Below are 22,640 nucleotides of genomic sequence, written 5' to 3' on the forward strand. Positions count from 1 at the left end.
GTTAGGGTATGTGCAATTATAGTTAGTGTATGTGCATTTATAGTTAGGGTATGTGCAATTATAGTTAAAGTATGTGCATTTGTAGTTGGGGTATGTGCATTTATAGTTAAGGTATGTGCATTTATAGTTAGTGTATGTGCATTTATAGTTAGTGTATGTGCATTTGTAGTTGTGGTATGTGCAGTTATAGTTAGGGTATGTGCATTTATAGTTAGTGTATGTGCATTTATAGTTAGGGTATGTGCAATTATAGTTAGTGTATGTGCATTTATAGTTAGGGTATGTGCAATTATAGTTAGAGTATGTGCATTTGTAGTTGTGGTATGGGCATTTATAGTTAGGGTATGTGCATTTATAGTTAGTGTATGTGCATTTATAGTTAGGGTATGTGCATTTATAGTTATTGTATGTGCATTTATAGTTAGGGAATGTGCATTTATAGTTGGGGGATGTACATTTATAGTTAGTGTATGTGCATTTATAGTAAGGGTATGTGCATTTATAGTTAGTGTATGTGCATTTATAGTAAGGGTATGTGCATTTATAGTTAGGGTATGTGCATTTATATTTAGTGTATGTGCATTCATAGACAGGGTATGTGCATTTATAGTTAGGGTATGTGCATTTATAGTTAGTGTATGTGCATTTATAGTTAGTGTATGTGCATTTATAGTTGGGGCATGTGCATTTATAGTTAGGGTATGTGCATTTGTAGTTAGGGTATGCGCATTTATAGTTGGGGTATGTGCATTTATAGTTAGTGTATGTGCATTTATAATTGGGGTATGTGCATTTATAGTTAGTGTATGTACATTTATAGTTAGTGTATGTGCATTTATAGTAAGGGTATGTGCATTTATAGTTAGTGTATGTGCATTTATAGTTAGTGTATGTGCATTTATAGTAAGGGTATGTGCATTTATAGTTAGGCTATGTGCATTTATATTTAGTGTATGTGCATTTATAGACAAGGTATGTGCATTTATAGTAAGGGTATGTGCATTTATAGTTAGGGTATGTTCATATATAGTTAGTGTATGTGCATTTATAGTTGGGGTATGTGCATTTATAGTTAGGGTATGTTCATATATAGTTAGTGTATGTGCATTTATAGTTGGGGTATGTGCATTTATAGTTAGTGTATGTGCATTTATAGTTAGTGTATGTGCATTTATAGTTAGTGTATGTGCATTTATAGTTGGGGTATGTGCATTTATAGTTGGGGTATGTGCATTTATAGTTAGGGTATGTGCATTTATAGTTAGTGTATGTGCATTTATAGTTAGTGTATGTGCATTTATAGTTGGGGTATGTGCATTTATAGTTGGGGTATGTGCATTTATAGTTAGGGTATGTGCATTTATAGTTAGTGTATGTGCATTTATAGTTAGGGTATGTGCATTTATAGTTAGTGTATTTGCATTTATAGTTAGTGTATGTGCATTTATAGTTGGGGTATGTGCATTTATAGTTGGGGTATGTGCATTTATAGTTAGGGTATGTGCATTTATAGTTAGTGTATGTGCATTTATAGTTAGTGTATGTACATTTATAGTTGGGGTATGTGCATTTATAGTTAGGGTATATGCATTTATAGTTGTATGTGCATTTATAGTTAGTGTATATGCATTTATAGTTAGTGTATGTGCATTTATAGTTGGGGTATGTGCATTTATAGTTAGTGTATGTGCATTTATAGTTAGTGTATGTGCATTTATAGTTAGTGTATGTGCATTTATAGTTAGTGTATGTACATTTATAGTTGGGGTATGTGCATTTATAGTTGGAGTATGTGCATTTATAGTTAGGGTATATGCATTTATAGTTGTATGTGCATTTATAGTTAGTGTATATGCATTTATAGTTAGTGTATGTGCATTTATAGTTGGGGTATGTGCATTTATAGTTAGTGTATGTGCATTTATAGTTAGTGTGCATTTATAGTTGGGGTATGTGCATTTATAGTTAGTGTATGTGCATTTATAGTTAGTGTATGTGCATTTATAGTTAGTGTATGTGCATTTATAGTTGGGGTATGTGCATTTATAGTTGGGGTATGTGCATTTATAGTTAGGGTATGTACATTTATAGTTAGTGTATGTGCATTTATGGTTAGTGTATGTACATTTATAGTTGGGGTATGTGCATTTATAGTTGGGGTATGTGCATTTATAGTTAGTGTATGTGCATTTATAGTTATTGTATGTACATTTATAGTTAGGGTATGTGTATTTATAGTTAGTGTATGTGCATTTATAGTTAGTGTATGTGCATTTATAGTTAGTGTATGTGCATTTATAGTTGGGGTATGTGCATTTATAGTTGGGGTATGTGCATTTATAGTTAGGGTATGTGCATTTATAGTTAGTGTATGTGCATTTATAGTTAGTGTATGTGCATTTATAGTTGGGGTATGTGCATTTATAGTTGGAGTATGTGCCTTTATAGTTAGGGTATATGCATTTATAGTTGTATGTGCATTTATAGTTAGTGTATATGCATTTAAAGTTAGTGTATGTGCATTTATAGTTGGGGTATGTGCATTTATAGTTAGTGTATGTGCATTTATAGTTAGGGTATGTGCATTTATAGTTAGTGTATGTGCATTTATAGTTAGTGCATGTGCATTTATAATTGGGGGTATGTGCATTTGTAGTTAGTGTATGTACATTTATAGTTAGTGTAAGTGCATTTATAGTTAGGGTATGTGCATTTATAGTTAGTGTATGTTCATTTATAGTTAGGGTATGTGCATTTATAGTTAAGGTATGTGCATTTATAGTTAGTGTATGTACATTTATTGTTAGTGTATATAAAATTTATAGTTAGGGTATGTTCATTTATAGTTAGGGTATGTGCATTTATAGTTAGTGTATGTGCATTTATAGTTGGGGTATGTGCATTTATAGTTAGTGTATGTGCATTTATAGTTAGTGTATGTGCATTTGTAGTTGGGGTATGTGCATTTATAGTTAGGGAATGTTCATATATAGTTAGTGTATGTGCATTTATAGTTGGGGTATGTGCATTTATAGTTAGGGTATGTTCATATATAGTTAGTGTATGTGTATTTATAGTTGGGGTATGTGCATTTATAGTTAAGGTATGTTCATATATAGTTAGTGTATGTGCATTTATAGTTGGGGTATGTGCATTTATAGTTAGTGTATGTGCATTTATAGTTAGTGTATGTGCATTTGTAGTTGGGGTATGTGCATTTATAGTTAGGGTATGTGCATTTATAGTTAGGGTATGTGCATTTATAGTTAGGGTATGTGCATTTATAGTTAGTGTATGTGCATTTATAGATAATGTATGTGCACATATAGTTAGTGTATGTGCATTTATAGCTAGGGTATGTGCATTTATAGTTAGGGTATGTGCATTTATAGTTAGTGTATGTGCATTTATAGTTGGGCTATGTGCATTGATAGTTAGTGTATGTGCATTTATAGATAAGGTATGTGCACTTATAGTTAGTGTATGTGCATTTATAGCTAGGGTATGTGCATTTATAGTTAGTGTATGTGCATTTATAGTTAGGGTATGTGCATTTATAGTTAGTGTATGTGCATTTATAGATAAGGTATGTGCATTTATAGTTAGTGTATGTGCAATTATAGCTAGGGTATGTGCATTTATAGTTAGTGTATGTGCATTTATAGTTAGGGTATGTGCATTGATAGTTAGTGTATGTGCATTTATAGATAAGGTATGTGCACTTATAGTTAGTGTATGTGCATTTATAGCTAAGGTATGTGCATTTATAGTTAGTGTATGTGCATTTATAGTTAGGGTATGTGCATTTATAGGTAGTGTATGTGCATTTATAGATAAGGTATGTGCACTTATAGTTAGTGTATGTGCATTTATAGTTGGGGTATGTGCATTTATAGTTAGGGTATGTGCATTTATAGTTAGTGTATGTGCATTTATAGATAAGGTATGTGCACTTATACTTAGTGTATGTGCATTTATAGTTAGGGTATGTGCATTAATAGTTAGAGTATGTGCATTTATAGTTAGGGTATGCGCATTTATAGTTAGAGTATGTGCATTTATAGTTAGGGTATGCGCATTTATAGTTGGGGTATGTGCATTTATTGTTAGTGTATGTGCATTTATAGTTAGGGTATGCGCATTTATAGTTGGGGTATGTGCTTTTATAGTTAGTGTATGTGCATTTATAATTGGGTTATGTGCATTTATAGTTAGTGTATGTACATTTATAGTTGGGGTATGTGCATTTATAGTTAGTGTATGTGCATTTATAGTTAGGGAATGTGCATTTATAGTTAGGGTATGTGCATTTATAGTTAGTGTATGTGCATTTATAGTTAGGGTATGTGCAATTATAGTTAGAGTATGTGCATTTGTAGTTGAGGTATGTGCATTTACAGTTAGTGTATGTGCATTTATAGTTAGTGTATGTGCATTTGTAGTTGTGGTATGTGCATTTATAGTTAGGGTATGTGCATTTATAAATAGTGTATGTGCATTTATAGTTAGGGTATGTGCATTTATAGTTAGTGTATGTGCATTTATAGTTAGGGAATGTGCATTTATAGTTGGGGGATGTACATTTATAGTTAGTGTATGTGCATTTATAGTAAGGGTATGTGCATTTATAGTTAGTGTATGTGCATTTATAGTAAGGGTATGTGCATTTATAGTTAGTGTATGTGCATTTATAGTTAGTGTATGTGCATTTATAGTTGGGGTATGTGCATTTATAGTTAGGGTATGTGCATTTATAGTTAGGGTATGTGCATTTATAGTTAGAGTATGTGCATTTATAGATAGTGTATGTGCATTTATAGTTAGGGTATGTGCAATTATAGTTAGTGTATGTGCATTTATAGTTAGGGTATGTGCAATTATAGTTAAAGTATGTGCATTTGTAGTTGGGGTATGTGCATTTATAGTTAAGGTATGTGCATTTATAGTTAGTGTATGTGCATTTATAGTTAGTGTATGTGCATTTGTAGTTGTGGTATGTGCATTTATAGTTAGGGTATGTGCATTTATAGTTAGTGTATGTGCATTTATAGTTAGGGTATGTGCAATTATAGTTAGTGTATGTGCATTTATAGTTAGGGTATGTGCAATTATAGTTAGAGTATGTGCATTTGTAGTTGTGGTATGGGCATTTATAGTTAGGGTATGTGCATTTATAGTTAGTGTATGTGCATTTATAGTTAGGGTATGTGCATTTATAGTTATTGTATGTGCATTTATAGTTAGGGAATGTGCATTTATAGTTGGGGGATGTACATTTATAGTTAGTGTATGTGCATTTATAGTAAGGGTATGTGCATTTATAGTTAGTGTATGTGCATTTATAGTAAGGGTATGTGCATTTATAGTTAGGGTATGTGCATTTATATTTAGTGTATGTGCATTCATAGACAGGGTATGTGCATTTATAGTTAGGGTATGTGCATTTATAGTTAGTGTATGTGCATTTATAGTTAGTGTATGTGCATTTATAGTTGGGGCATGTGCATTTATAGTTAGGGTATGTGCATTTGTAGTTAGGGTATGCGCATTTATAGTTGGGGTATGTGCATTTATAGTTAGTGTATGTGCATTTATAATTGGGGTATGTGCATTTATAGTTAGTGTATGTACATTTATAGTTAGTGTATGTGCATTTATAGTAAGGGTATGTGCATTTATAGTTAGTGTATGTGCATTTATAGTTAGTGTATGTGCATTTATAGTAAGGGTATGTGCATTTATAGTTAGGCTATGTGCATTTATATTTAGTGTATGTGCATTTATAGACAAGGTATGTGCATTTATAGTAAGGGTATGTGCATTTATAGTTAGGGTATGTTCATATATAGTTAGTGTATGTGCATTTATAGTTGGGGTATGTGCATTTATAGTTAGGGTATGTTCATATATAGTTAGTGTATGTGCATTTATAGTTGGGGTATGTGCATTTATAGTTAGTGTATGTGCATTTATAGTTAGTGTATGTGCATTTATAGTTAGTGTATGTGCATTTATAGTTGGGGTATGTGCATTTATAGTTGGGGTATGTGCATTTATAGTTAGGGTATGTGCATTTATAGTTAGTGTATGTGCATTTATAGTTAGTGTATGTGCATTTATAGTTGGGGTATGTGCATTTATAGTTGGGGTATGTGCATTTATAGTTAGGGTATGTGCATTTATAGTTAGTGTATGTGCATTTATAGTTAGGGTATGTGCATTTATAGTTAGTGTATTTGCATTTATAGTTAGTGTATGTGCATTTATAGTTGGGGTATGTGCATTTATAGTTGGGGTATGTGCATTTATAGTTAGGGTATGTGCATTTATAGTTAGTGTATGTGCATTTATAGTTAGTGTATGTACATTTATAGTTGGGGTATGTGCATTTATAGTTAGGGTATATGCATTTATAGTTGTATGTGCATTTATAGTTAGTGTATATGCATTTATAGTTAGTGTATGTGCATTTATAGTTGGGGTATGTGCATTTATAGTTAGTGTATGTGCATTTATAGTTAGTGTATGTGCATTTATAGTTAGTGTATGTGCATTTATAGTTAGTGTATGTACATTTATAGTTGGGGTATGTGCATTTATAGTTGGAGTATGTGCATTTATAGTTAGGGTATATGCATTTATAGTTGTATGTGCATTTATAGTTAGTGTATATGCATTTATAGTTAGTGTATGTGCATTTATAGTTGGGGTATGTGCATTTATAGTTAGTGTATGTGCATTTATAGTTAGTGTGCATTTATAGTTGGGGTATGTGCATTTATAGTTAGTGTATGTGCATTTATAGTTAGTGTATGTGCATTTATAGTTAGTGTATGTGCATTTATAGTTGGGGTATGTGCATTTATAGTTGGGGTATGTGCATTTATAGTTAGGGTATGTACATTTATAGTTAGTGTATGTGCATTTATGGTTAGTGTATGTACATTTATAGTTGGGGTATGTGCATTTATAGTTGGGGTATGTGCATTTATAGTTAGTGTATGTGCATTTATAGTTATTGTATGTACATTTATAGTTAGGGTATGTGTATTTATAGTTAGTGTATGTGCATTTATAGTTAGTGTATGTGCATTTATAGTTAGTGTATGTGCATTTATAGTTGGGGTATGTGCATTTATAGTTGGGGTATGTGCATTTATAGTTAGGGTATGTGCATTTATAGTTAGTGTATGTGCATTTATAGTTAGTGTATGTGCATTTATAGTTGGGGTATGTGCATTTATAGTTGGAGTATGTGCCTTTATAGTTAGGGTATATGCATTTATAGTTGTATGTGCATTTATAGTTAGTGTATATGCATTTAAAGTTAGTGTATGTGCATTTATAGTTGGGGTATGTGCATTTATAGTTAGTGTATGTGCATTTATAGTTAGGGTATGTGCATTTATAGTTAGTGTATGTGCATTTATAGTTAGTGTATGTGCATTTATAGTTGGGGTATGTGCATTTATAGTTGGAGTATGTGCATTTATAGTTAGGGTATATGCATTTATAGTTGTATGTGCATTTATAGTTAGTGTATATGCATTTATAGTTAGTGTATGTGCATTTATAGTTGGGGTATGTGCATCTATAGTTTGTGTATGTGCATTTATAGTTAGTGTATGTGCATTTATAGTTAGTGTATGTACATTTATAGTTGGGGTATGTGCATTTATAGTTGGAGTATGTGCATTTATAGTTAGGGTATATGCATTTATAGTTGAATGTGCATTTATAGTTAGTGTATATGCATTTATAGTTAGTGTATGTGCATTTATAGTTGGGGTATGTGCATTTATAGTTAGTGTATGTGCATTTATAGTTAGTGTATGTGCATTTATAGTTAGTGTATGTGCATTTATAGTTAGTGTATGTACATTTATAGTTGGGGTATGTGCATTTATAGTTAGTGTATATGCATTTATAGTTAGTGTATGTGCATTTATAGTTGGGGTATGTGCATTTATAGTTAGTGTATATGCATTTATAGTTAGTGTATGTGCATTTATAGTTGGGGTATGTGCATTTATAGTTAGTGTATGTGCATTTATAGTTAGTGTATGTGCATTTATAGTTAGTGTATGTGCATTTATAGTTAGTGTATGTGCATTTAAAGTTGGGGTATGTGCATTTATAGTTGGGGTATGTGCATTTATAGTTAGGGTATGTGCATTTATAGTTAGTGTATGTGCATGTATAGTTAGGGTATGTGCATTTATAGTTAGTGTATGTGCATTTATAGTTAGTGTATGTGCATTTAAAGTTGGGGTATGTGCATTTATAGTTGGGGTATGTGCATTTATAGTTAGGGTATGTGCATTTATAGTTAGTGTATGTGCATTTATAGTTAGTGTATGTGCATTTATAGTTGGGGTATGTGCATTTATAGTTGGAGTATGTGCCTTTATAGTTAGGGTGTATGCATTTATAGTTGTATGTGCATTTATAGTTAGTGTATATGCATTTATAGTTAGTGTATGTGCATTTATAGTTGGGGTATGTGCATTTATAGTTAGTGTATGTGCATTTATAGTTAGGGTATGTGCATTTATAGTTAGTGTATGTGCATTTATAGTTAGTGTATGTGCATTTATAGTTGGGGTATGTGCATTTATAGTTGGGGTATGTGCATTTATAGTTAGGGTATGTGCATTTATAGTTAGTGTATGTGCATTTATAGTTAGTGTATGTACATTTATAGTTCGGGTATGTGCATTTATAGTTGGAGTATGTGCATTTATAGTTAGGGTATATGCATTTATAGTTGTATGTGCATTTATAGTTAGTGTATATGCATTTATAGTTAGTGTATGTGCATTTAAAGTTGGGGTATGTGCATCTATAGTTAGTGTATGTGCATTTATAGTTAGTGTATGTGCATTTATAGTTAGTGTATGTACATTTATAGTTGGGGTATGTGCATTTATAGTTGGAGTATGTACATTTATAGTTAGGGTATATGCATTTATAGTTGTATGTGCATTTATAGTTAGTGTATGTGCATTTATAGTTAGTGTATGTGCATTTATAGTTGGGGTATGTGCATTTATAGTTAGTGTATGTGCATTTATAGTTAGTGTATGTGCATTTATAGTTAGTGTATGTGCATTTATAGTTAGTGTATGTGCATTTATAGTTAGTGTATGTGCATTTATAGTTGGGGTATGTGCATTTATAGTTGGGGTATGTGCATTTATAGTTAGGGTATGTGCATTTATAGTTAGTGTATGTGCATGTATAGTTAGGGTATGTGCATTTATAGTTAGTGTATGTGCATTTATAGTTAGTGTATGTGCATTTATAGTTGGGGTATGTGCATTTATAGTTGGGGTATGTGCATTTATAGTTAGGGTATGTGCATTTATAGTTAGTGTATGTGCATTTATAGTTAGTGTATGTACATTTATAGTTGGGGTATGTGCATTTATAGTTGGAGTATGTGCCTTTATAGTTAGGGTATAAGCATTTATAGTTGTATGTGCATTTATAGTTAGTGTATGCGCATTTATAGTTGGGGTATGTGCATTTATAGTTAGTGTATATGCATTTATAGTTAGTGTATGTGCATTTATAGTTGGGGTATGTGCATTTATAGTTAGTGTATGTGCATTTATAGTTAGGGTATGTGCATTTATAGTTAGTGTATGTGCATTTATAGTTAGTGTATGTGCATTTATAGTTAGTGTATGTGCATTTATAGTTAGTGTATGTGCATTTATAGTTGGGGTATGTGCATTTATAGTTGGGGTATGTGCATTTATAGTTAGGGTATGTGCATTTATAGTTAGTGTATGTGCATTTATAGTTAGGGTATGTGCATTTATAGTTAGTGTATTTGCATTTATAGTTAGTGTATGTGCATTTATAGTTGGGGTATGTGCATTTATAGTTGGGGTATGTGCATTTATAGTTAGGGTATGTGCATTTATAGTTAGTGTATGTGCATTTATAGTTAGTGTATATACATTTATAGTTGGGGTATGTGCATTTATAGTTGGAGTATGTGCATTTATAGTTAGGGTATATGCATTTATAGTTGTATGTGCATTTATAGTTAGTGTATATGCATTTATAGTTAGTGTATGTGCATTTATAGTTGGGGTATGTGCATTTATAGTTAGTGTATGCGCATTTATAGTTAGTGTATGTGCATTTATAGTTAGTGTATGTGCATTTATAGTTAGTGTATGTACATTTATAGTTGGGGTATGTGCATTTATAGTTGGAGTATGTGCATTTATAGTTAGGGTACATGCATTTATAGTTGTATGTGCATTTATAGTTAGTGTATATGCATTTATAGTTAGTGTATGTGCATTTATAGTTGGGATATGTGCATTTATAGTTAGTGTATGTGCATTTATAGTTAGTGTATGTGCATTTATAGTTAGTGTATGTGCATTTATAGTTAGTGTATGTGCATTTATAGTTAGTGTATGTGCATTTATAGTTAGTGTATGTGCATTTATAGTTAGTGTATGTGCATTTATAGTTAGTGTATGTGCATTTATAGTTGGGGTATGTGCATTTATAGTTGGGGTATGTGCATTTATAGTTAGGGTATGTGCATTTATAGTTAGTGTATGTGCATGTATAGTTAGGGTATGTGCATTTATAGTTAGTGTATGTGCATTTATAGTTAGTGTATGTGCATTTATAGTTGGGGTATGTGCATTTATAGTTGGGGTATGTGCATTTATAGTTAGGGTATGTGCATTTATAGTTAGTGTATGTGCATTTATAGTTAGTGTATGTACATTTATAGTTGGGGTATGTGCATTTATAGTTGGAGTATGTGCCTTTATAGTTAGGGTATATGCATTTATAGTTGTATGTGCATTTATAGTTAGTGTATATGCATTTATAGTTAGTGTATGTGCATTTATAGTTGGGGTATGTGCATTTATAGTTAGTGTATGTGCATTTATAGTTAGGGTATGTGCATTTATAGTTAGTGTATGTGCATTTATAGTTAGTGTATGTGCATTTATAGTTGGGGTATGTGCATTTATAGTTGGGGTATGTGCATTTATAGTTAGGGTATGTGCATTTATAGTTAGTGTATGTGCATTTATAGTTAGTGTATGTACATTTATAGTTGGGGTATGTATGTGCATTTATAGTTGGAGTATGTGCATTTATAGTTAGGGTATATGCATTTATAGTTGTATGTGCATTTATAGTTAGTGTATATGCATTTATAGTTAGTGTATGTGCATTTATAGTTGGGGTATGTGCATTTATAGTTAGTGTATGTGCATTTATAGTTAGTGTATGTGCATTTATAGTTAGTGTATGTGCATTTATAGTTAGTGTATGTGCATTTATAGTTAGTGTATGTACATTTATAGTTGGGGTATGTGCATTTATAGTTGGAGTATGTGCATTTATAGTTAGGGTATGTGCATTTATAGTTGGGGTATGTGCATTTATAGTTGGAATATGTGCATTTATAGTTAGCGTATATGCATTTATAGTTGTATGTGCATTTATAGTTAGTGTATATGCATTTATAGTTAGTGTATGTGCATTTATAGTTGGGGTATGTGCATTTATAGTTAGTGTATGTGCATTTATAGTTAGTGTATGTGCATTTATAGTTAGTGTATGTGCATTTATAGTTAGTGTATGTGCATTTATAGTTAGTGTATGTGCATTTATAGTTGGGGTATGTGCATTTATAGTTGGGGTATGTGCATTTATAGTTAGGGTATGTGCATTTATAGTTAGTGTATGTGCATGTGTAGTTAGGGTATGTGCATTTATAGTTAGTGTATGTGCATTTATAGTTAGTGTATGTGCATTTATAGTTGGGGTATGTGCATTTATAGTTAGGGTATGTGCATTTATAGTTAGTGTATGTGCATTTATAGTTAGTGTATGTACATTTATAGTTGGGGTATGTGCATTTATAGTTGTATGTGCATTTATAGTTAGTGTATATGCATTTATAGTTAGTGTATGTGCATTTCTAGTTGGGGTATGTGCATTTATAGTTAGTGTATGTGCATTTATAGTTAGGGTATGTGCATTTATAGTTAGTGTATGTGCATTTATAGTTAGTGTATGTGCATTTATAGTTAGTGTATGTGCATTTATAGTTAGTGTATGTGCATTTATAGTTAGTGTATGTGCATTTATAGTTGGGGTATGTGCATTTATAGTGGGGGTATGTGCATTTATAGTTAGGGTATGTGCATTTATAGTTAGGGTATGTGCATTTATATCTAGGGTATGTGCATTTATAGTTAGTGTATGTGCATTTATAGTTGGGGTATCTGCATTTATAGTTGGGGTATGTGCATTTATAGTTGGGGTATGTGCATTTATAGTTAGTGTATGTGCATTTATAGTTAGTGTATGTGCATTTATAGTTAGTGTATGTGCATTTATAGTTAGTGTATGTGCATTTATAGTTAGGGTATGTGCATTTATAGTTAGGGTATGTGCATTTATATCTAGGGTATGTGCATTTATAGTTAGTGTATGTGCATTTATAGTTGGGGTATCTGCATTTATAGTTGGGGTATGTGCATTTATAGTTGGGGTATGTGCATTTATAGTTGGGGTATCTGCATTTATAGTTGGGGTATGTGCATTTATAGTTGGGGTATGTGCATTTATAGTTAATATAGCTAATATATTAAGGCTACTGAGAAATACCACAATTGTGGTGAAATGCGTTTAGTCTCAATCTTTAAGTATTGCCACAACCATCTTTTGTTTATATCAGCCACCAAGTCAGGCGATACCGCCTTGCCAGCGCTGCAGTACCCAGACTCGTGGCCCACTTTTGAATAGCGCGCTATTCACACCACGTGGACGCCGGCTCACAGCCGATCGCTACTCCTTAGGCCGACGGGCGAATAGTGCCCAGCATAACTCCATTCACCCACTGCTTCATATTGGATGCCGGCTCTCTACACCACAGAGAACAACATCTCATCATTTGGGACCAACGTACCTCCACATACGCCTTCCTGGAGGAACCCCTGCACCTATGCAAGGTTGGTGGTTGCCCTCGTTTTAGTCCGTGCGGGCGCTGATTCATCCCAGTCTCCAGGAGTCTGCCGCTCCGGAGACAGTCAGCTGCCATGCAACACGGTGAAGACTACAAATAAGGTACCGCTCTGAATGTCCTAATACTGTGATCGTTCTTTGAAGTAAAGTGGAAGGTATAACTGAATCGCTCATCTCATCTGCTACATTTAACGGACACTTTGTATCCATTTTGTTACCAATACAGTACATTGGCTTCATGAGATGAACAATCCCAACTACTGTGGCTGCTAAAATTGATTAGAACTATTACATTGACTTTGGTCATTGGCTGCTATCTTATATACAATATTTTATAAACAATTATTTTTATAAGAAGGTTGGCAATCTATCATTTAAAAAAAAAAATTATAAGCAAATTTTTTTTAAGCATATTTCTAATACCTGGGCAAGGGCCCTGCCCAGGTGTTTTAATATTATTTTCAATAAATGTACATGATTGTTTAAGTTATATTTTGCAGGTATTTTTATTATCACTGTAATCAAGATAGGATTACTGTAGTCAGCATCAGTTTAATTTCCATATATTTCTCACTTTTATTTGTGATCTACTATCTGTCAATTTTTCCATATCTTTTATCTCCATCTTTTTGCTTCTTCCTTTCTATTCTTTCTCCTTTTTACCCTTTTCAATATCCTTGAGGACTGGTCATATAATTTCTTCATTATATTTATCTACACAGTTCCTAAAATGGACAGCAGAGGTCAGCAAAGAGCACTGTGGTCGTGACATAAGAGAAATCAAAAAAGAAAAACATTTCCTCTGTAGTATACAGCCCCTAAAAAATACTGGAAGGATTAAGATTTTTTTAAGAGACATTATTTACAAATCTGTTTAACTTTCTGGCTCAAGTTGATTTAAAAAAAAAAAATAATACGTTTTCCCCGGGAGTACCCCTTTAACCTCTTAAGAATGCAGCGTTTTTTCATTTTTGTGTATTCATTTATTCCTCCTCACCTTCTAATAGCCATAATGCTTTCAATTTACCACATACAGACCCATATCAGGGCTTGTGTTTTGCTACACCAATTGTACTTTATAATGATATCACTAATTTTACTACAAAATCTATGGAAACAAAAAAAAAAAGTTACATACATAACAGTGGACTGCACTGGAGTAATGGAACATCAAAAATCCTGCTTCTTGGCGTGAGCACACGCCTAGCATGTCCCCCTCTCCTATAGACTCTGGAATTCCTACCTCTCCCCGAAAAGTGATCTTTGCGATCTCTGGGAGGGAAGCAATAACACTGACTAAACTTGCCCTCCCTATCAGAGAGCTCCTCCATAGCAAATCCAGTGGTAAAGCTATACAGGCTATACAGGTAATCGAACGTTTATGTTCAGAATGCCGGCTGTGCTAGGCTTCAGATGGCTGTGGTTGTCACACCTCCCCTCCTTCATTAAAGGGGTACTCCAGGGAAGAATATGTATAAAAAAAAAATCAAAGCTATCAAATCACCTGGATATGTTCCATGTAAACCATCCTGTCTGATATGCTTCTCTGTCTGCTTGATATTCTTTGCCATCCTTCTCTCTCCTTGCCTACATCTCCCAGCAATCATTGCAGCGCTGCTCAGCCAGGCAGCTCACTCTCTAAGAGCAGCCCCCACCCTCCTGCTCTGAGCAGCTTACAGAGAATCTGTGTCAGATTGGCTAAGGCTGCACACACCTACCAGATCTCAGTACTATAGGGAGAATGACTCATCAGTGCAGGGCAGAAACCATGTGGTCTGTGCCTCTCAGGAGGGGGCTGCTTTCAGCAAGGGCTTTGGACAGAGACAGAGTGGATGGCTGGCTGATGTGATTCCCTTACTTCATGCATGTAAGTGACAACAAAAGAGGGAGGACTGTTCTATATAGTTAATCATTGATATTTAGACAATTAAATAGGTTGATGAGATGGAAAGGATGGGCTATGAGTTTAGTTCCCTGGAGTACCCCTTTCCTGTCTATGGGAAATATATGGAAGGGGGTAACAGGTGTGCTCGCTTGTAATCCAGCATGGAGTGGAGAGTGCCCAGTGCATTACTGGGGTGTTGGGTGGAGATCGCAGGGGAGTCCCAGCGGCTGGACCCCACTTGATCAGACATGTTATCCCCTATCCTTTGGCGTACGCACTGTTTGATCAGTAATATCAGTGTCTGACTGTGAGGGGCACTCCCTATAGACAAATTGAATGCTAACTCCCAGTTGTCAATTCATTCATTAATTTAAGGAAAAATTACAGAGGTATGGCACAGCACAGAGTTCTAAGATAAAGATGCTCTGAAATTTTTTCTTTATAGAGAATCCAAGTATTTTCTATAATAGACATGTCAGGAGAGCTGCCAGCCCATGTACAACCATGAAATCCCCCCATTTCAGTCTGACTTCCCCCTTACCTGCAGAAAATGGCATCAGGGCCTCATTTTTTATAAGTTTCCCATTTTCATCCAAAAAGTGTTTGGGGTCGAAATTCTCCGGGTTATCAAACTGTGTCTTGTCATTGTGTGCACTTGTGAGGACTGGTGTGAACACTGTTCCCTGTGGTTACAAAAATTATCAAATGAAAAGGTTTCTATACTATAATTTAGTTTTTATATATATATATATATATATATATTTTTGTCTCTATTTAGCTTGTTAGTTTTTTTTACCTTCTTGAATTTATAATTATAAATCTGAGTATCCATGGTCAATTCATGGGGAAGAGCTAATGGTACCACATCAGCATACCGCTGGATTTCATATAGAAAAGCTACGGTGTAAGGCATGCTGTGTCTGTCCTCGTAATTGGGTGGACGCTGGCCAATAACACTGTCTATTTCCCCGTAGACCTTTGCTAAGAAAAAGAAAAAAATTATTTTATATGTATCGTTTTTGAAGGCTTTTCTCATCACTTTGCACATGCTTTTACATTCTATCCTACATTAGGTACATACCTGCTACACTGGGGTGTTTCATGACAAATAATAATGTAAATCTGAAGGTGGCGCTCACTGTTTCTGTTCCACCAAAGAATAAGATTAAAGAGCACATCACCAAAGTATCAGGATTGTAGAATGTTTTTTCATTGTTCTTTTCCTGTGATTGAAGAAGCAATGTAGATAAGAGGATTCAGTGCACTGTATACAATAATAACAAGTGCCCAGGGGCATAGATATAGAGGTAACTGTCCCACCTGCGCCCTGGTGCCTAAGGGGGCTCCAAAGTACATCTGCCCCATTAGAGACCAGTAATATAATTGGCATATGGGGCCCTGTTGCAGATTTTGCATTGGGGCCCAGACACTACAAGCTATGCCTCTGCAAGTGCCTGACAATATACAAGTTGTTGCTTAAAAGTTTGCATACCCTAGCAGAAATTCTGAAATGTTGGCATTGATTTAGAAAATGTGAATAATTGTGAAAAAAAGCTGTCTTTTATTTAACCCCTAGACAACATTGGACGTAGTTGGCAGCGCATGCCGTACAATTACATAACGCCTGTGCCGGAGGTGTATGGAGTGAGTGCTGTTATCAGACTGCTATTATCTGGGCCTGATGGAGTACCCTTGCTGTAGGAAAGTACCCTTGATGGAGTACACTTGCTGTAAGAAAGTACCCTTGATGGAGTACACTTGCTGTAGGAAAGTACCCTTGATGGAGTACACTTGCTGTAGGAAAGTACACTTGATGGAGTACCCTTGCTGTAGGAAAGTACCCTTGATGGAGTACACTTGCTGTAGGAAAGTACCCTTGATGGAGTACCCTTGCTGTAGGAAAGTACCCTTGATGGAGTACCCTTGATGTAGGAAAGTACCCTTGATGGAGTACACTTGCTGTAGGAAAGTACACTTGATGGAGTACACTTGCTGTAGGAAAGTACCCTTGATGGAGTGCACTTGCTGTAGGAAAGTACCCTTGATGGAGTACACTTGCTGTAGGAAAGTACCCTTGATGGAGTACACTTGCTGTAGGAAAGTACTTTTGATGGAGTACACTTTCTGTAGGAAAGTACACTTGATGGAGTACACTTGCACTGTGTCTAAGAGTCCTCCCCATCATTGTAAATCCATGTGCTAAGTAAAGCCGCACGAACAGTAAGGGAACAGCAAGGGAACAGCTAGGGAACAGCTAGGGAACAGCTAGGGAACAGCTAGGGAACAGCTAGGGAACAGCAAGGGAACAGCTAGGGAACAGCTAGGGAACAGCTAGGGAACAGCTAGGGAACAGCTAGGGAACAGCAAGGGAACAGCAAGGGAACAGCTAGGGAACAGCTAGGGAAGAGGTCGTCTGTTTCTCCTCCAGTGTGCATTTGCCTGATATGGACTTCACTGACTGACATATCATCCGTGTATCATTAGGTACATTGCATACCTTTGTTTTGTCTGTGCTGATACTCTGTGCAATATATTACTCCTTTATGTATATTATTTGTTGTGCTGCTCTTCTCTTTACTAGTCTAAGTGTAGTGTCCGGTGATGTCATTTTGTTTATTGATGTTTGTTTCCTCCTTTGTGTCATTTTTTGTCTATTTATGAATTTAATTTTTATGGAAATAAAGTTTTTCATTATATCTAGAACCACTCAAGTGACTTTTTTTTTCTTCTTTTTGTATGTGATTACCTGTTTTGGAATTTCACTAATAAGCGCCTATATACTATCTGGACGCCATTAGGTTATAATGACGTATACAAATCACACATTCGTTGCCTGATTTTCGGTTTATTGACCTCTGCTCTGTATATTTACCTTATGTATATCGGCAGCCACTCACAGCTAATGATAAACATCAGCAATCACATTGATGTCCTTCATTTAACCTTTTAGATGCCTTGATCAATGCTGATCACAACATCCAAAAGCTAAAATGACAGGCACGCAATGTGATCGCAGAGGTCTGATGACTTAAGAAGACTGTCAGAGGTCTCCTGTTTACCTCCGTGCCAGCAATAGGTGCTCCTCTAATACAGTCTACCTCAGACACTTAGCATTGAACAGTGTAACCAATCGAATGAGCAATAGTAATCAAAAAAGCTCTGGTAAGAAACATAAAAAGCACCTCCCCCTAAAAGAAGTTCAAATCATAAAATATTTTTTTTTAAATAAAATAAAATAAACCTATTAGGTATCACCATGTTCAGAATTGTTTAAACTAATAATATTTAGTTATTTCCAAACTGCATAAACACAAACCAATACCAAAGTCCAAAATTGATTTTGGTCACATCACATCCTAGAAATAATAAATAATAAGTGATTTAAAAAAATCCCATCTAAACCAAAATGTTGCCAATAAAAACTACAGATCACAGTGCCCTAAAACAGTCCTATGACAGGAAAAAAAAAGAATCAGAATAGGGCGATTTTAAGCACACTTATTATTATTATTTTTTTAAGTATTACAATAATAGAAAATCAATATGTAATATGTAATTATTGGTATCATTTTACTCCAATTGACCCAGTGCTTGTGCAGCCCCTAGAAGGCAGAGAGAGAACTGCAGCAATGGCTGAAGCAGCAAGAGAGAGTCCAGAGGAGGAAGTCCAGGGTGCACAGCAGAGACATGGCACAGCAGATGTCACCTGACACTTGTAAGACCTGGAGGCACCTCGCACACTCTCCCCATCCTCAATCCACCTGAAAGGGGCCTCCTACTTTTCCCCTGGCCGTAGGTCACTGGACCCCGGGGCACCATTTTCAGAGCCCCTACGCCTCCCTGGGGCCCCATGCCCGCAAGGTAATCACCAAGCTGGGTACCGTCACCCAGCCAACCAATCATTGCATCCAGCATAAATCTCCAAGTGTGCCTCCAAGCCTTGCCCCTACTCCCACTGCCGTGACAACTAAAACCGAACCTCGGGGCAGGCGGGTGGGAACGTTCTCCTGTGGCTCTGTCCTGCAGACTGGTCCCCTCCCCCTCCGTGCCCCAGCCTTTAAAGCCCCCTATACTGCTCCTCCCCCTTTTCCTCATCACCTAAGAATCACCCCCCCTTTTTAACCCCTTCCTGCTTTTTAACCCCACCCCTTATCATGTGCTCTCCCATACAATTTTTTCCTGTCCAAGGCTTACTGTTCAGAATGCCCTGGAAGGGATAGAATAGGACTGGAGGGGCACATGACAGGGGAATTATGCAGCAGGGATAGGGTTAAATGGAGTTGAGCGGGAAGCTGTTAGAGGAAAGGGAGGAGTTAAGAAGGGGGATATAGGGAAGGAATAGGAAGTTAGGGTCAGTCGGGACGCAGGAAGGAAAGTGTACAGTGCTCCCTACCTGACCTGTGATGGAGGAGATTCTGCGGAGGGTGAGAGAGGAGGCGCTGCTTCGTGGGCCCCAGTGGTTTGCGGAGCAGTTCCCCGCTTACGCTGCTCCGATGGTGCAGCCGGTGGCGGAGCCCGGGTCCCGGTCTAGCGGCCGGCGCTCTCGTCCGCCTGCGCGCTTGTCCCCTGACACCTCTCCTTCTGCGCGGCGACGGCGGGTGAGCCCTTCGGCCGCTGCCGCTGGCGGGAGGACCGGGGAGGCCAGTGGTGTGCGGCCTGAGGGTTTGCCTGCCGCGCTTGCCGGTGCGGCAGGGCGGAATGCGGGGCGTGCTGGTGGTGCGCCCCGGGCTCGTCGGAGGGAGCGTGGATCGGCGGCCTGCTCCCCGGAGGTTCCGGTGGCGAGGGAGCAGGCCAGAGGACGGAGGACGGCACGTGCCCTGACTGACCCCGCCCCTCAGCCGGAGGGGCGGGCCTCGGCTGGCCTGGTGGTGACACAGGCCGAAGTTCATCGTGCGCCTGCGGCCTCTTCCTTGGGAGGAGGTCGGCGGGCTCCAAGAGTGCGTCCGGCTGCGGCTGCGGCGGGGGGGGCTGCAGTGTGTGGAGGTGAGGAGATCAGCCCCGCCCCTAGTGATGCCAGCGACGACGACCTGCTGCTGGCGGAGGTGCCGGTTCTTCCTCTGGATCCGCTGGCCAATCCCCTGCTCCCCTTCGGGGTTGTAGCGGGCGCGGGTGGTAGCGGGGTCCGGAGGCCCGAGGGTGCTGAAGTTGCTGCTGGTGGAGATTCGTCCGGTGATGCTGCTATCCACGCGGGCAGGGTTCCCCTGGCTCCTCCTACTGTTGTCGCCGTGAGTCAAGTCCAGGAGATCCGGAGTCGTCCTGCAGCTGGAGCTACGGCCGCTGGTTCGGTGCCGGTGAGGTCCGGTGAGTACACCAATGTCTCCAGTTCGGCGGGTTTGGGGGCGGGGGCGGGTGGGTTGGGGGGATTGCAGTTTTTTGTTGATGGGTTGCATGCTTTGTTGCGGGGTAGCGGGTTGTACGTGGGTGGGTCGCCGTTACCTGTGTGGGGCGCAGCTGAGGGACCTGGGGGGCAGGTGGCTCCAGGGGTGGCGCTGGGGGTGGTTTCTGGGGGTGGCGCGGGGGTTCAGCAGGTGGGGACTCCCCCGGTGGTAGCGGCTTCGGGGTCCGGTGGGGGGGTTCGTTTGGCGGATGCGGCTAGGGGGGAGGTTTATGTGTGCTTTGAGGGCCCCTTAGGCGCGCACCTCAGGGCCGAAGTGAGGGAGAAAATTTGGAAGCGGGAGTACGTGGATATTTTTTCGCTACTCCCGCTCGAAAAATTTAACCTGGATAGAGTGCGTCCGGATGAGTCGAAACGGTTGGAGAAGGTGGAGGAGGAGGAGCGTCGGCGGTACCGGCTGATACCGCGGACGTTCTCGAATTGGCTTCAGGCCTTCGCAATTTTGGCCTGTGTGGTGGGGGAAAAGTCGCCGGAGCATTGCTCCGGTCTCTTTTGTTACATGGATGCGGTGGGGGAGGCGTACAGGGTGTACGGGGGTTCGGCGTGGCTTCGGTACGACGAACAATTTCGTCAGCGTATGGCGGTGCGTCCTGACCTGCGGTGGGACCATAAAGATATTGGGCTGTGGATGCGGCTGATGGCCGCTCCGCGTGGGGGGGGTGGCTTGCAGTCCTTTCGGGACGGCGCAGGGGGGGCTGGTTCTGGGTCTGGGCGGTCGGCGGGGGCCGGAAAAGGAGTGTGTTGGCAATTCAATGAAGGGAATTGCAAGTTCGGCGCTGAGTGCCGGTTTAAACACGAATGTTCGGGCTGCGACGTGGGAGGACACGGGCTGTCGCGCTGTTTCCGGCGGGGAAGAGGGAGACTGGGAGAGGTTGACGCGAAGAGGGGCGACCCCGGTGCAGGTGGGAAGGATGGCACCTTTCCTCGCCAGGTACCCAAATAGGGTTGTGGCGGAATTTTTGAGGTCTGGGTTTACGGAGGGTTTTCGGATCCCCTTCGAGGGGATGGGGTACGGTAATGGGGCAGTTCGGAATCTGGTTTCGGCGTTGGCCCGCGCGGATTTAGTTGAGGAAAAGTTGTTGAAGGAGGTGTCGTTGGGTCGGATGGCTGGACCGTTCGAGTCGCCTCCGTTAATGGGCTTGCGGGTCTCCCCATTGGGCTTGGTCCCTAAGAAAGAACCCAACAAGTTTCGCCTTATTCATCACCTCTCCCATCCAGTTGGGGGGTCGGTGAATGATGGCATTGACCCGGCGCTTTGCGCTGTGTCTTACACCTCGTTTGATGCGGCACTGGTGTGGGTCCGGAAGTACGGCAGGGGGGCGTTGTTGGCTAAGACGGATATTGAGGCGGCGTTTCGTCTTTTGCCGGTACACCCGGACAGCTTTGCGTTGTTGGGGTGCTGTTTGGGGGGTCGGTTTTTTGTGGATTTGTGTTTACCTATGGGCTGCTCTGTTTCCTGTGCGTTTTTCGAGCAGTTTAGTTCCTTTTTGGAGTGGGTGGTGCGGAGTGAGTCAGGTTTGGAGTCGGTTCTACATTACCTGGACGACTTCCTTTTTTTGGGCCCGGCTGGGTCTAGGGTATGTGCGATTTTGCTGCGGGAAATGGAGCGGGTGTCGGGTTGGTTTGGCGTCCCGTTGGCGCCTGAAAAGACGGAAGGCCCGTCTACCTCGGTTAAATTTTTGGGCATAGTGATCGACACGGTAGCCATGGAGTGTCGGCTGCCCGAGGATAAGCTGGGAGAACTGAGGGAGGCGGTGGGGAGGGCATGTCGGGTTCGCAAGTTGCAACTGCGGGAGGTCCAATCTTTGTTGGGCCGTCTCAATTTTGCGTGCCGGATCATGCCTATGGGGCGTGTTTTTTGCAGGCGTCTCGCTGCGGCTACGGCGGGTGTCTCGCGGCCTAACCACTATGTGCGGCTGTCGGCTGGGTTGCGGGCGGACCTGGGGGTGTGGCAGGTTTTTCTGAGTCGGTATAATGGCCGTTCGGTGGTGATGGGGAAGCCGGTGTCGAGGGTGGATTTGGACTTGTATACCGATGCGGCAGGGTGCTACGGGTTTGGGGCTTTTCTTCAGGGTCAGTGGTGCGTGGGGCAATGGCCGGGTGAGTGGCAGGAGGCGGGGTTGACGAAAAACCTTGCATTCCTGGAGCTGTTCCCGATTGTGGTGGCGGTGTTTGTGTGGGGTGAGATGTTTCGCAATCGGAAGGTGTGTTTCCATTGTGATAACATGGGGGTGGTCTTGGCCATTAACAACCAGACGGCGAGTTCTCCGCCCGTGGTTACGTTGCTGCGGCATTTGGTGTTAAGGGTGTTGGAACTTAATTCACAAGTGGTGGCGT

At 39.1% G+C, this 22,640-nt stretch overlaps 1 protein-coding gene across 11 annotated transcripts in view; it reads right to left on the reverse strand.

The window, feature by feature from the left end:
* Nucleotides 1-22,640, reverse strand: part of LOC130290250 (cytochrome P450 2F2-like) — a 331,651-nt gene that overhangs the window by 112,470 nt on the left and 196,541 nt on the right. For all 11 annotated transcript variants that reach the window (XM_056537611.1, XM_056537606.1, XM_056537607.1 and 8 more), the window contains 3 exons: nt 15,990-16,131; nt 15,705-15,889; nt 15,450-15,591 (listed from right to left, as the gene is read on the reverse strand). In XM_056537611.1, coding sequence (XP_056393586.1) covers nt 15,450-15,591; nt 15,705-15,889; nt 15,990-16,131 — 469 coding nt within the window. The remainder of the gene's footprint in view (nt 1-15,449; nt 15,592-15,704; nt 15,890-15,989; nt 16,132-22,640) is intronic.

The sequence above is a fragment of the Hyla sarda genome, chromosome 9 (genome assembly GCF_029499605.1).
Source record: "Hyla sarda isolate aHylSar1 chromosome 9, aHylSar1.hap1, whole genome shotgun sequence".
NCBI classification, from domain to species: domain Eukaryota; kingdom Metazoa; phylum Chordata; class Amphibia; order Anura; family Hylidae; genus Hyla; species Hyla sarda.